A 13,448-nucleotide genomic window follows, 5' to 3' on the forward strand; every position below is an offset into this window, starting at 1 on the left:
GGATAGCAGCGGGGGTTCAGCATGCCACCTCCCTACTCTGAGTAGGAATTTCCAAAAGCGGCCTGCGGCGGTGCGGAGCGGGAAGGTACCATCCGGTGCATTGTGCAGGACAGGATGCAGTATAGGACACTGCTGTTGATCATATGTTCATCTCGGGGTGAATCTCATCAGCGACTTTCCTCCCCTTGAACGAAATGCGCCAACTTCTATCCGCTCGGGGAGAGCCTCCCACAATCTGTTTTAGGTCGTCACTAAACAGATACGGAGATTGGCGTGATGAGTAGCCCAGGGGGCCCATTAGTCCCAGCAGGACCAAGAATGATGGGTATGACGTCCGCCGATTGTCACCAACACTGGAGGGTGCCCTCGGGCTTGGAGTGGTCTGACAACCGGCGGATTGTCCGTCATCAAACACGTACATAATAGCGCCGGCCGCTCGGTAATTTTCCTTCATCATGCTATTTTTATGCGTAGCTGGCGCATGTTGGAGTCGGAGAATGTCCAAGGGGGGCACTCGCAGAGAAGAGACAAAAGAACAACATTGTCGGTCGGAATGTTTGCTGGCAATGGCATGAAGTGACGCCCCGAACAAAGGGCGCGGCAATCAGAGACTGACGGGGGCAGAGGAGGAAATAACTCTGAGGCATTGTCTCGGAGAGGAGGCTGATGCAGTTAATGAGACTTTGCAGGTCATGCAGAATGCTACGCTGGCCCAAGCACTATGTCTCACTCGGGAGTTGGCAGAGCCCATCCAGTCCGGACTTCGCCAGTGAACAAACCACTCGACCATGGACACTCCCGGCCCTCAGCCGGCGTTGGACGATGCTTCACATGTATTGTCGGCTTGTTTTCATGTGCTACCAGTAACTGAAGAGCCGAATCGTGGGTTTTCGATATGGATTCGGTCGACTTGCTGGGAACACCGGCAAACCACACGTCCGTCCGCAACCGCCGCGTCGCCGCCGACGAACAACTTCCCGCTTCTCCACCCGTTCCCACCGGTTCCCACCAAATAAGGTGCTCCATCCTCCGCATCCAACCCTGTTGAAACCGTAACGAACTGCCATCTTCACGTCAACCTCACGTCAAGTCACGTCACGTTCCTGATCCGCAAAAACCACCTACCCACAATTCACATTTAACAAGGCCTAGTTCTCCTCAACGTTTGTCCTGCAATGCGTCTCCAGACTGAACCTTGCAAACGGGCTCCGCTGCCTTAGCCTCTTGCTAACCCGGAAGAACAGCCACGGCGTAACACAGAACGCTGCCGCCAGCCCCGCGAGCACCGAGCCCGCGACATTGGCGTCCAGCCCGGCATACATCTCGTGCGTGACAATCGGCATTAGCCCCGACACGACGGCCCGCACGAACGCGAGTCCTGAGAACGCCGACGCCGAGTAGAGCAGATACGAGTCGGCGAGGTATCCGCTGAGCGTGTGTGCTGTCTCGTTGACAGCGAAGCCGACGAGCACGAGCGCCGCCGTCGGCACCATCCAGTGCACGCTGACCACCGCCGGCGGGATCGTCCAGGCGAACCAGGCGAGGCCGATGGCCAGGGCCGGCGCGGCGAAGCCGAAGCCGATGATTTTGTCTTCTCTGTTGAGCTCGCTAGTACCTTTCATCTCTCGTCCACGTACGTACTGCGGGTGCTCGCAAAGGGGAGGGGGCCTCACGGTTGGATGGGTAATTGTTTGCGTTGCCGATCCCGTAGTACCCTCATATCCCACAGACGAGGTAGGAACGTGAAGAGCACGCCCACGGCGATGGCCAGGAATGGCAGCGAGGCTTGTGTTTTTGTGAATCCGAGAGAGATGTAGACAACGGTAAGCGACTCGGTGAATAGGTAAATCATGCCCCACGAAAACGCCGAGATGAGCGCGACCATGATGACCAGCGGCTCCGTGACCAGGATCCTGCCGGGCCTAATGACACTGATCTGGACCAGCGCCCGCCAGTCTTGCGCCTCATCGGGATTGTGCCACCCCAGCTCCTGTATTGTCGTCTCCGTCGCCATCTGCCCAACGATGTTGCCTAATAGAATGCTCGGTCTGCTCTCCTTGATTCCGAATAGGCAAATGAACAGCACCGCGGTGATGACCGCCGCGCTGTGAAAGATCCACCGCCAGCCTACGGCCTCGGAGATGTGGGCGGCGTATATGGGGCCGAGGCATAGGCCGACCGTTGTGCCCGCGTTCCAGAGGACGATGATCCACACCCGTCGCTTCGTGTTGAACATGTCTTCCACGCTGCCGGCGATGACTACTGACGGCACGGCGGACGCAAGGCCTGCTACGAAGCGCCCCACGTAGACTGCTGCTGGGGAGCATACGACGCCGGTGAGCAGGCTGAAGACGCAGAAGGCGGCGCAGGAGGTGAGGTACGGGAGGCGGCGACCGAACAACTCAGAAAAGGGAGGGATCAGGAAGCCCCCTACTGCTTGGCCTAGTTGATACCTGTTTGTGGTGAGCTAACGTTCGTAATTCGGGCATGGATGAGGGAGGGTATTAGTCGAGGGCCTACATGAGTGTGAACCCAACTAATGATGCTTGCCGACTGAGCCAGTAGTCACGTGCTGACTCTGATGCGGCCACTGCCTGTAAAATGTGTGTTAGTACTGGCTCGAAACTCCGATTAATGCTTTGCCACGGATGGTTTGTTGAATGTGCTATTGTGTTTTGACTTGTTGAGGCTGCTATGGTGCCACGAGCAGCAAGAAGCCAACGCGCCGTTCAGGTCGTGCCGCCTTGCGGACCGCCTCCGCAGGACGTGTGAGAGGGTAAGTGAGATCACGCAAACAACATACTCCCGTTGTGCTGATGATGGTCCTAAGCCGTGTCAGCCAAATATTGGAAAAAGCGACACAGATGCGGAAACTCTCACGTGTACAACTCAAACAGGACGATGACTGTAGTGTCAAACATCTTTCTCCTGGTCGACCAGTTCCTCGGGTGTGTCTTGCAGTCGCGTTTCCAGTTGATCAGTCCATCTGACCGCCTCTCGACGCCATACCGCGCCAGGATTGCTGTTTCATCCGTCTCGACGGTGGCAAAGGTACTCTTCTCGGAGGAAGACTCCTGAGAGTCATGTATCTCGAGAACCATGCTAGAGGTAGTTGACGCAAAACGAGACAATGTAGCTCTAACTGGCAAACAAGAAGATTCAGTCTATTCTGCTGATGGGACAAGTGCGTAAGGAGATCAAACCAAGAACCAAATGAAAAGAGGCTCCGAGAGACGACCGAGCAGAGGTAGATGTGAGGCACCCTTCATCATCCAACTCTTCAGGGCATAGGCACCTCCGCTCAACAGCTTTTATCTCACACCGCTCAGCTGACGGCATACTCTTCAAAACATCGTCAAAGCCGGAAAGACACGTCGCCCGCCTGCTCAGGGAAGATTCAAAGAAGCAATCCCGACTGCTAACCTCCAAGAGAGGCAAGGACATGGAATCCTTGACTCAGCCCCCGCTTCGCCAAACGTTGATTCCTCGCAGCTTTCGCGATCTCAGAGGCTCATCTTCCAGCTTCCAGGCCCGGAAGGATTGCAGCACCGCTACGCCGGCTGCATGTGGGACCTGACATGGTTACATCGCCATAAGCACTTGGAGGTCGGCGCGTCGGCGGCCTACCCAATCGTGACACGCCTTTGAAGTCGGGACGGTGACATGCTGATTGAGTCCGAGGATATGATGAGCACGGTGAGTTGATTGTGAAATTCGTCCTATCAATTGGTTTGGCCCCTAGGCGCATGGTTCCTCAAGGATCGTTCAGCTGTGGTTTGATGTGCGAGGGACACAGGGTGTAATATGCCTGAGCTGACTGCATGATCTCGCGTGGGAAGATGGCGGCTTTGTGTGACAGCCTTCCGGTGAATCCTCGGACGACATAAGGGCAAATTTTCTGACATCCCAGACTTCTGTCGACCAATCCCGCTTGTATGTAAAGTAGAGTGTTCCCAAGTGCGTGGATCGCGCGCACATAACGATAGTTGCCCTGACCGTGCATTCTCTTACAGCTTTAGGGGCTTTCAGACCATAGACGTTCATGCCGACGACACTTGTCTGCAAACGGCGGGACCGGACTGAAATATCATGCCTAACACTGAGCATAACCCTGTGCTCTGGGGATCCCCTCAAGGGACTGGTTCGGCTTTTGACTTCAGAAGTAAGTTTTGTTGTGTGCTCCGCACCCCGCGGTTCTCTCGATATCGTCCTCGGCAATCCTTGGGCTAACGTTCTGACTTTGATGGCAGGTGATGTGATAACAACTCCCTCCCAAGGCATGTTGCTTGCGATCGCTCGAACCACGCTTCACGATGACGTGTACGGCGAGGACTTGACGACGCGAACCTTTGAAGAGGAGATGGCAAAGATATGCGGGCACGAAAGCGCAGCGTTCGTCCTCTCGGGAACGATGGCCAACCAGCTTGCACTTCGCTCCCTCCTCCACCAACCTCCCCACGCCATTCTCGCTGATGCCAGTGCCCACATCATCCAGTGGGAAGCGGGAGGGATCGCACACCTGTCCGGGGCCGTGACCCAGGGGATCCGTCCACAGAACAGGCTCTACATCACCCTCGACGATGTTAAAAAACACGCTGTCATCACAGATGATGTACACAAGTGTCCGACACGGGTGATTAGCATAGAGAACACTTGTTCAGGGGTGGTAGTGCCTCTGGAGGAGCTGCAAAGAATCAAGGAGTGGGCGTCAGCGCACGGCATCGCCGTTCATGTGGACGGGGCACGGTTGTGGGAGGCCGTCTCGGTGGGAACAGGCGGCTTGAATGACTTTGGCAGGTGCTGTGATGTGTTAACACTGGACTTCAGTAAAAATCTAGGCGCACCTATGGGTGCCATGGTTCTCGGCCCCTCTGAGCTGGTCGGTCGATTGCGACGGCTGCGTAAGAGCATCGGCGGCGGTATGAGACAGGCCGGCGTCCTCGTTGCCGCAGCACGACAGGCCGTTGTCGAGAACTTTGGACTTGGGCCTCGAGATTGTCGAGGGGTGCTCGAGACCAGTCGGACCATGGCAGAAGAGGTTGGACGGATGTGGGTGATGAGAGGAGGAACAGTGCTAAAGCCTATCGAGACCAATATGGTGTGGCTGGACCTCGGAAGATGCGGTATTCAAACAAGCCAGTGGAATGAGATCGGGAGACAGCACGGTATCAAGCTTGATGGGAAGAGAGTCGTGCTGCATCATCAGATCAGCGACTTGGCAATGAAGCGCTTAGGCGCAGTGATGGACGAGGTGCTAGGTCGCGTTGGACACCCATTAGTGTCGGGTGCCGTGCCGAAAGCTCGACTGTGAACACACATTTGAGAGGGGACTAAGTTGATGATGTTTATGAGCATACAATGCCGCAAATAGCCTGATGTTGGACAACTTAAAGGATGTTGATGTTGGTTCAAATTGGCTTCATTGCTTCAGAACCTACCTGCCTACCTAAGTACATGGCGTTGTAAGTTTGCTGAGCTTGACAGGGGTCTTATTCCACGACGCGGCCAAAAGAAGCACCGCTACCGAGAATTTTTATAGTGGACGTCCAACTGTGGCTGGAGCGCGAAGCTCAATTCATAGCATTGCCTGCAAAGTATCGTTGTAGGCTTCAGGAACACCTTCAGATCATTATTTCACCAGACTGCCATTGAAGCTCAACCATACCCTTGCAGAGCTCACTGAAGACTCCGAAGCCAAACCACTTCTTTTGCTCACGAACACCCGCTGCATAACACGCTTTCGGGCCAAAAAGCCCCCTTCCGCCCAAAATGATGCACCCGTCGCGGCAAGCCTATGTTGAGGAGGCGATGGACGAGGATCGAGGCATTGCGCTGGAGGATATTCCCACGGATCATGACTACGAGATCCCTTCCGCATTCTCTGGCGCCGCGCCCGAAAAAGCCTCCGCCGTCCTGGCGCAGATGGAGAGAAAGAAGTTGGCAGCAAGCATTGCCGTGCCTACAGACGACAACCGAGTGCGCGCGAAGCTCAGAGAGATGGGCGAGCCCATCACATTCTTCGGCGAAGGCAAGCCAGAACGCAGAGACCGTCTTCGCAACCTTCTTGCCATTCAACACGAGATGGCCGGTCTCGAAAGCGGCGACATAGAAATGGAAGACGCAGACGAGGACGGAGAAGAGCAGGACGAGGAATTTTACACACCGGGCGGCCAGGCACTGCTGCAGGCGCGCATCGACATCACGAAATATTCACTCCCGAGAGCAAAACGGCGGATCCAGTTCCAGAAGGCCGAAGCCTCGATTCCTTTGCGCACACACGTCAAGTTCCGGAAACAGATCAAGGACAAGCTGGAAGCCTTTGAGCTTCAAGGTAGTCAGACAGCCGGCGATAGGCACATCAGCATGACGAGACTGTCGCCGAACGGAGAGATCGTTGCGGTGGGCAACTGGGGTGGAGGCCTAAAGCTTATTGAGGTTCCCAGTTTGGAGGCAAAGTTGAACCTCAGGGGACACACCCAGAAAATCAGCGGTATTACATGGCGTCCTGGTTCTACGCTGACCGAAAGCAACGTGTCTCCGGACGCAGTGAACCTTGCATCTGGAGGAGCTGAAGGCTCGGTGCACCTGTGGTCGTTGAATCAGGATACTCCCCTTTCAACCCTCACTGGCCATGGCGGCAGAGTGTCCCGCGTTGAGTTTCATCCTTCCGGCCGTTATATTGCGTCGGCTTCAGATGATACCACATGGAGGCTCTGGGATGTCGAGACGACTGCTGAGCTGCTGCTTCAGGAAGGTCACTCCAGAGGCGTTTACTCTGTCAGTTTCAACGCCGATGGGTCCTTGTTGGCAAGCGCTGGTCTCGACAGCATTGGCCGTATTTGGGATCTGCGATCCGGACGAACTGTGATGATCCTTGATGAGCATATCCAACCTATTTACGCGCTCGACTGGGGTTCCGAGGGCCACAGGGTACTGTCAGGATCGGCAGACGGCTGGATCAAGTGTTGGGACATTCGCAAGGTCCAGAGAACAGCAAACTTGGGAGCGCACGCGAAAGCTGTTTCCGACATACGGTGGTTCAGGGGATTGGACGACCCCATCGATGGGAACCCCCCTGGGACAGATGAGAAAGGCGCGCAACAACCCAAGAAGGCCGGTACATTCTTTGTGTCCAGCGGCTTTGACGCCAAGATCAAGATCTTCTCGGCCGACAATTGGGGCGTCATTCAGACGCTGAGCGGACATTCTGGGCCTGTTGCCAGTGTCGATGTGAGTAGAGACGGAAAATGGATCGTGAGTGGAGGACACGATCGGACGGTTAAGCTTTGGGGCCGCAACGACGGTGAGGGTCTTTGAAGAGTCGACCTGTTTCGTTCGGTCGGGAAGAAGAACTCCAACTCCTGTAGAATACCAAGATACCCCAAGAAATTAAAAAATCAAGAAATGGCAAGAAGGAGCTTCTCAGAGGCTCTTGAGAAGAGCTATTTGTTGCCTACCAAGGTACCTGTACAGTATCAGTACTCTGGACCATGCTGTACATATGCACGGACTTACGTGCAGGAGCCAGGGTCTTAAGTGATCACGTGGCTCTCGCGATAAGATAACAGGTCCAAACAGGACCGAAAATCCACCTCAGCTAAAGGCACCTCAAGCATTAACACCAACACCAACACCCCAACCTGCGACAACGAGCACCATTCTACCCATGATCGACTCATCACGGCAAAACTTACCAATTGCCGAACTGAAAGCATTCCATTAATCTCACGGCGATGGCTAGTATCGATCGCTACCGGCCGACTAGGGAGGCCTACCAGCCTCCTACTCTGCCACCGGGCGGGCCGCCACGACCAGATCGGCTTTCACGATCCCCTGCGCGTCGTCTTGACGTTCCGCCAGCTGTTCCATCACCGCCGACGCACTCATCCCGGACGTCGCCACCGCGACCTGCTTCCCAACGCGACACGCGCTCGCCCCAGCGCTCGAGGGCGCAAACACCAGCTCCCCCGCCTAATCAGTGGTACTTTACCCCCGACGAGACGTTGAGCACACCGAGTATCCTTGACGGCATCTCTCCAGCGGAAGAACGACTGCGGCGAGCAAAGGGTGTCAATTTTATATACCAAGCAGGTGTCTTACTCGATCTGCCCCAGATAACCCTTTGGGTCGCAGGCGTCTTCTTCCACCGATTCTATATGCGATACAGCATGGTCGAAGAGAAGGGCGGCATTCACCATTATGTGAGACTAAGATCCTTTCTTTTCCCGTCTCTCGCGATGATGTTGGCCGTCTCTGATTGGTATCAGGCGCGTCCCACGCTTCCTAGGTCGAAGCGAGGCGCCGAGAAAGCTCAAGCTGAACCTTTGCTGACGGAGTCGACTGAACAGAATATTGCGGCTACAGCGCTCTTTCTTGCGAATAAGACTGAGGAGAACTGCCGGAAGACGAAAGAAATCATCATCACCGTTGCAAAAGTCGCCCAGAAAAACCCCAAGCTCATGATTGACGAGATGAGCAAGGAGTACTGGCGTTGGAGGGATAGCATCCTCATGTACGAGGAACTCATGCTGGAGTACTTGACATTCGATCTCGTGGTTGAGAACCCGTACCAACGCCTTTTCGAACTTCTCGGTCAGCTTGACATCGTCCATAACAAGCATCTCCGGCAGTCGGCCTGGGCATTCTGCAGCGACGCTTGTCTCACATCAATCCCCCTGCTACTCGAGGCTCGCGATGTTGCCATCACCGCCATCTTTTTCGCCAGCGTGCACACCGACCAGAAAATCGAAGACGTCAATGGCGAGCCGTGGTGGAAGGCATTGAAAGGAAACGAAGAGAAGTGCACAAAATCCATCGATCTCATGCGACAGTTCTACACCGAGAACCCGCTCCGCAAACAGAACCCGTCCTTGCCATCGCCGGCTTTCGACTTGGCCAATACGAGACAGCACCGGGATCCGACGAGCCAAGACGCTCTATCGTCTACGGCAGGCACGCCGTTCGAGTTAGACAGGGGAACTCAGAGCCCAAGAGCTAAGGCTAACGGCCGTGACGACATCACTAATACCGAATCGGGGTCCCAGGCCACACTCAAGGAGCCGGAAAGGCCGAATGGTAACGGTGTTGCTTCTCCCGGAAAGCGGAAGGAAGTTGATTCGGACTCTGAGGGTAGGGAGCAGAAACGTGCAAGACTCTCGGACGAGGACGAGGGAGAGGTCTTGGACTAGTGGTTTCAGTCTAAAAATATTGTAATTATCTACCTAGGGACCAGGCGTTTATTTGGAGGCCCTCCGCATTTTACGGCAAGGATTCGGACAAGGGATCAACAGGGGCAGGGAACGACCCAATTGTACCATATGGGACGTCCTTCCGGAGCGAGCGTCCTAGTTTGCGGAAAGATTCATGGCATGCCCGAGGACATGGCGTTAACGAGATGGCAACTGGCTTAAGCCATGACGCGAGCGATGCTTTCTGAGGCATGATGATACCTTTGACAGTGCCTCCTACTCGTAACTAAGAAAGAAAATCAACAAAATGGCATAACACGGCGAAACGCGAGTCCAGAAACGAAGAGATCACGGCACGGGAACTGTTGAGCTACCTACGGGCTCGCGACGGAGCCCATCTGTCCTGCCCGTCTTGCGGTTGATTGCATCGTCCATGAAATCTATGACGTCCAACATACTGTCGAGTGCGAGGAGCGCCGCCCTCTCTTGTCTGTTGAGCAGCGCGCGCTTGTCCGGGCCCATGCCCGGCCCGCACATCTCGTGAAGGTGGTGCTGCACCAGCTTGACGGGGATAGGGGCGCGCACGACGTGGCGTATAAAGGACTCGACAGCCTCCCAGGGGCAAGACTCGTAGCCGGCGTAGAGGGCCGGATTGGCGAGGATACCGCGGGCAGACATGAGGCCCGCGAGCTCGGTGCCGCTGGGGGTGAAGTCGGCGTAGCCGTTGTGGCCGTCGATCGTCGTGGGCTCCGGGGTTCGTTCAGCGGGTCCTTTGGAGACGGTCGATAGGGGTAGGGTCGCCATGGAGAAGACGTCGCCCGAGAGGAGGATCGGAAGGGTGTCACCGTACTTTTCGAGGAGGATGCCGAGGGATTCGGTGTTGATGGGGATGCTGGACGCCGTGTGACGGGTACGGGGGTGGATGGTCAAGAAGTCAATGTTGCGGTCTTGGGGGTTGCCGACGACAGTGTCGATGAAGTCCATCGTTCTCCTGTGTAATGTCAGCACTTTTCCTTTGTCTTCCTTCTTTTCCTATTCCCAAGTTTGGAAGCTTCTCCGAACGTAGCGGAGTCATCCCGTCAAGGGTGAGATGCCCACCTCAAGTCTTTATGGACGCGGATCTTGACACTGATGCTCCTCCCCTTGGGACTGTCCACGTCGCGCTCCTTGCCGACGTGCCAGCCGTCGCTAGCCAGGCGCTGGCGGGTCTCGACGACCATGTCGCGAACGAGCTCACGCTTCTCCATGAGTGCGGCGCCAAGGGTCTCGGCGCAGGCCCAGGATTGGGGGCAGCCGCAGTTAAGGTCGACACCGTTGACATAGGGGGCGGCCAGGGATGACGAGCGGGCAAGTTCGAGCGGGCTGTTTGAGCCGAACTGAACTATTGTTGGGGGTTGAACTCCACGTGTTGATATCGTGAGATCTTGCAGTGCCTTGGTCAGCGGGTTGTGCGAGGGGAGGGGGCCGTGATGGGGAAATGGAAAACACACCGCTGTCACGGGCGAAGTTGTTGCGATTGAACTCCTTGGACAAGATCATTGGCGTCCAGCAGATGTCAGTTCCGTACTCATGAACGGTTTGACGGAAGGCAAGCTATGATATGATGAGTACTTCATGCGTATATCGTTCGCGGAATATCCATGAGGTCGGTCACCTTGCTGTATCTCACCATAGGGGCTGAGACATAGAGAAATCTGTCTTGGCTCTTGGCCGCATCGAAGATTTTCAGAGGGCTGCGCACAGCGGCATGCTGTCAGTCAATGAAGTGGCAGGTGGGAGAAGCGACTGCAAAAACCGGGGGGTTGGGCTCACTGTGTTCTGTCTGAAATGGTGCCATTGTATAGTTCGGCCGCCATGGTGACAGTAACGCGTGAATCTTGTCCAAATTGACAGGCAGGCTTGAGATTGGAGTGAGTTTTGGGTGTGAGTCGTCACAACGCTATGAAGGCGCTGAAAGCGCAGGATTACAGCGTTTGTCGGTGTCTGTGGCGGTGGTGGGGGTGGGGCTCTTGTGCGACCAACACGGCGGGGTGATTTCCACCGCTTGCCCGAAGAGGCAGAACAGAAGTATGTCAAGCCATCCTGAGAGAGCCCTGGCAAGGTGAAAATGCGAGGGTGATGACTGAGGTCCCAGTCTCAGATGGTTCGCTCCTTGTCTTTCCTTTCTTAGGAGTATGCAAGTGACAACATATGCAGACGGTCTCTCTACGGGAAAATCAGGTCAGTTATGCTTTCCAAAGCACATTATGGTTTATCTTGCGCAACCCATTTTGAACTTGACTTCGTTGCCAGTGTCTAGCCATCACCTTGACGATGATCCAATTGTACTGATGGTCGAGATTTATCGGTGCATTATTTTGTTGAATTAAATTTCATCGGAATGACAAAAATCTCCAATGGACACCGGCCTTTCTTGAATACATGGTGGCCGAGCTGGAAGCTGGGCTACGTCGTCTCGGAGCTCTGGAGCCGAGTGATGCGCTGGGAAACTGGCGACGATACATAACGGCAGGTAATCGATTGCTGGCTGACTCAGCGGAAATACCCCGGATGGCAGCCGTCTATGTGAAATCTGGGGTACAACCTTTTTCATATGACATCAAGGACGTTCATTCCCTTAAGGCGCGACAACATACCAAAAAAATTGTTTGTCGAATTGGTTACGAGTCTTTTACGCGTTAAGAGAGATTGTTCCCCCCCCCAATATTTCTAAACAAACCCTTTGCGAACTGGAAACACTTTCGCTATGTGATTCTTGTCACAGTTCTAAAGATAATTTCGGGACAGTTAACATGCGGACTGCGGAAGCACCGCATCTCCAGGAAATACTACACTTCGCTGCACATTGGAAGCAATGGCCGCAACGGTGACAATCTTGCGCCAGCCTCTGGTTCTTTTCCCCAAATTAAGACCATTACCGGCGGGTATGCTATCCCCTTTGCGTTTGGGACTCCTCGACAGGGCTCTAACCATGCAGTTGTAGCTTTCGCTAGTCTCCCAACGTCTCTTGCGCGGCACCAGATAGCCCCTCTAGCCCGCGCTTCCGAACGATATATGTCGACGACAAGAAGCATGAGCTCCGCCTCGGTCAAAAAAGTCTCCTTCCACGTCGCAGCCTCCTTCACAGCCAAAGATCACCCCTACGACCCGTCAACCCACATCTTCCACTTCAACCCCTATAATCGCATCCAGCAGACTCGCAACAAGCGGTCCAGGCCAGATAGCGGCCACGATGCCTTCTTCGTCAGTAGGGCGGGCGACTCGGGCTCAGTAGCCCTCGGCGTTGCTGATGGCGTAGGTGGCTGGGTCGATTCTGGAGTTGATCCCGCGGACTTCTCGCATGGCTTCTGCGACTACATGGCTTCCACTGCCTACGGACACGGCTCGACCAAGAGCGATCCGACGACCAATGGCACGGGCGACAAGGAACCGTTACGAGCACAGGGTTTGATGCAGAAGGGATACCAGGCAATATGCGAAGACAGCACCGTCGTCGCAGGAGGAAGCACAGCCTGCGTCGCTGTGGCGTCCCCAGACGGCAATCTCGACGTTGCCAACCTAGGCGATTCCGGCTTCATCCAGCTCCGGTTGAACGCCGTTCACACATACTCCGAGCCCCAAACACACGCCTTCAATACCCCCTACCAGCTTTCCATCGTACCTCCCAGCGTAGCTGCTCGTATGGCGGCCTTTGGCGGCGCCAACCTCTGCGACTTCCCCCGCGACGCCGACGTCACCCAGCACAACCTTCGCCACGGCGACATCGTCGTCTTCGCCACCGACGGCGTCTGGGACAACCTATTCAACCAGGACATCCTTCGTATCGTGAGCCGCGTTATGACATCGACGGGCGCGTGGCTCATGACCAAGAATGGCGTTCGTGTCGTTGACAACCTCAGGCCCTTCACGAAACCTTCCGAGGACGCCGCCGAGAGACCACCCTCCAAGTTCCTGACGCTGCAGAGCGTGCTTGCGGCGGAGATCACTGCAGCCACCAAGTCGGCCAGCCTCAACCGCAAGGTCGACGGCCCCTTCGCCAAGGGCGTGCAGAAATACTTCCCACAGGAGAACTGGCACGGCGGCAAGATCGACGACATCTGCACCCTTGTCCTCATCGCGTCCGAGGATAACAAGGCCGAGCCCAAGAGTCGCCTATGAAGTGAGTGTCATTTAGTAGCATGTCCCGGGCACCTGACGGTTTCTTCGGTTATCGGGCGGCGCGTTGTTTCAAGATAGAAAGAAGGGAGGGGAAAAGAGCAA

General features: G+C 55.4%; 6 protein-coding genes across 6 annotated transcripts; 4 read left to right on the forward strand and 2 right to left on the reverse strand.

Annotated features, from left to right (window-relative positions):
- Positions 1–1,148: 1,148 nt before the first annotated feature.
- Positions 1,149–3,101, reverse strand: CH63R_00608 (Major facilitator superfamily transporter; the record flags this gene model as incomplete). Its single annotated transcript, XM_018295583.1, has 5 exons — positions 1,149–1,608; positions 1,674–2,453; positions 2,521–2,594; positions 2,804–2,825; positions 2,881–3,101. 5 exons carry the CDS (start codon positions 3,099–3,101, stop codon positions 1,149–1,151), a joined length of 1,557 nt encoding a protein of 518 aa, XP_018163945.1.
- A 988-nt stretch (positions 3,102–4,089) lies between these two features.
- Positions 4,090–5,311, forward strand: CH63R_00609 (Beta-eliminating lyase; the record flags this gene model as incomplete). Its single annotated transcript, XM_018295584.1, has 2 exons — positions 4,090–4,162; positions 4,251–5,311. The coding sequence occupies 2 exons, from the start codon at positions 4,090–4,092 to the stop codon at positions 5,309–5,311; spliced, it is 1,134 nt and encodes a 377-aa protein (XP_018163946.1).
- A 458-nt stretch (positions 5,312–5,769) lies between these two features.
- On the forward strand, positions 5,770–7,317 carry CH63R_00610 (WD repeat domain-containing protein; the record flags this gene model as incomplete). Its single annotated transcript, XM_018295585.1, has 1 exon — positions 5,770–7,317. One exon carries the CDS (start codon positions 5,770–5,772, stop codon positions 7,315–7,317), a length of 1,548 nt encoding a protein of 515 aa, XP_018163947.1.
- A 416-nt stretch (positions 7,318–7,733) lies between these two features.
- On the forward strand, positions 7,734–9,188 carry CH63R_00611 (Cyclin-K; the record flags this gene model as incomplete). The annotated part of the gene is made up of 1 exon (XM_018295586.1): positions 7,734–9,188. The coding sequence occupies one exon, from the start codon at positions 7,734–7,736 to the stop codon at positions 9,186–9,188; it is 1,455 nt and encodes a 484-aa protein (XP_018163948.1).
- Positions 9,189–9,536: 348 nt separating this feature from the next.
- Positions 9,537–11,044, reverse strand: CH63R_00612 (Dihydrouridine synthase; the record flags this gene model as incomplete). The annotated part of the gene is made up of 5 exons (XM_018295587.1): positions 9,537–10,179; positions 10,287–10,550; positions 10,594–10,781; positions 10,858–10,921; positions 11,001–11,044. 5 exons carry the CDS (start codon positions 11,042–11,044, stop codon positions 9,537–9,539), a joined length of 1,203 nt encoding a protein of 400 aa, XP_018163949.1.
- A 1,216-nt stretch (positions 11,045–12,260) lies between these two features.
- CH63R_00613 (5-azacytidine resistance protein azr1) lies at positions 12,261–13,346 on the forward strand (the record flags this gene model as incomplete). Its single annotated transcript, XM_018295588.1, has 1 exon — positions 12,261–13,346. One exon carries the CDS (start codon positions 12,261–12,263, stop codon positions 13,344–13,346), a length of 1,086 nt encoding a protein of 361 aa, XP_018163950.1.
- Between the last annotated feature and the right edge of the window lie 102 nt (positions 13,347–13,448).

The sequence above is a fragment of the Colletotrichum higginsianum genome, chromosome 1 (assembly GCF_001672515.1).
Source record: "Colletotrichum higginsianum IMI 349063 chromosome 1, whole genome shotgun sequence".
Classification (NCBI taxonomy): domain Eukaryota; kingdom Fungi; phylum Ascomycota; class Sordariomycetes; order Glomerellales; family Glomerellaceae; genus Colletotrichum; species Colletotrichum higginsianum.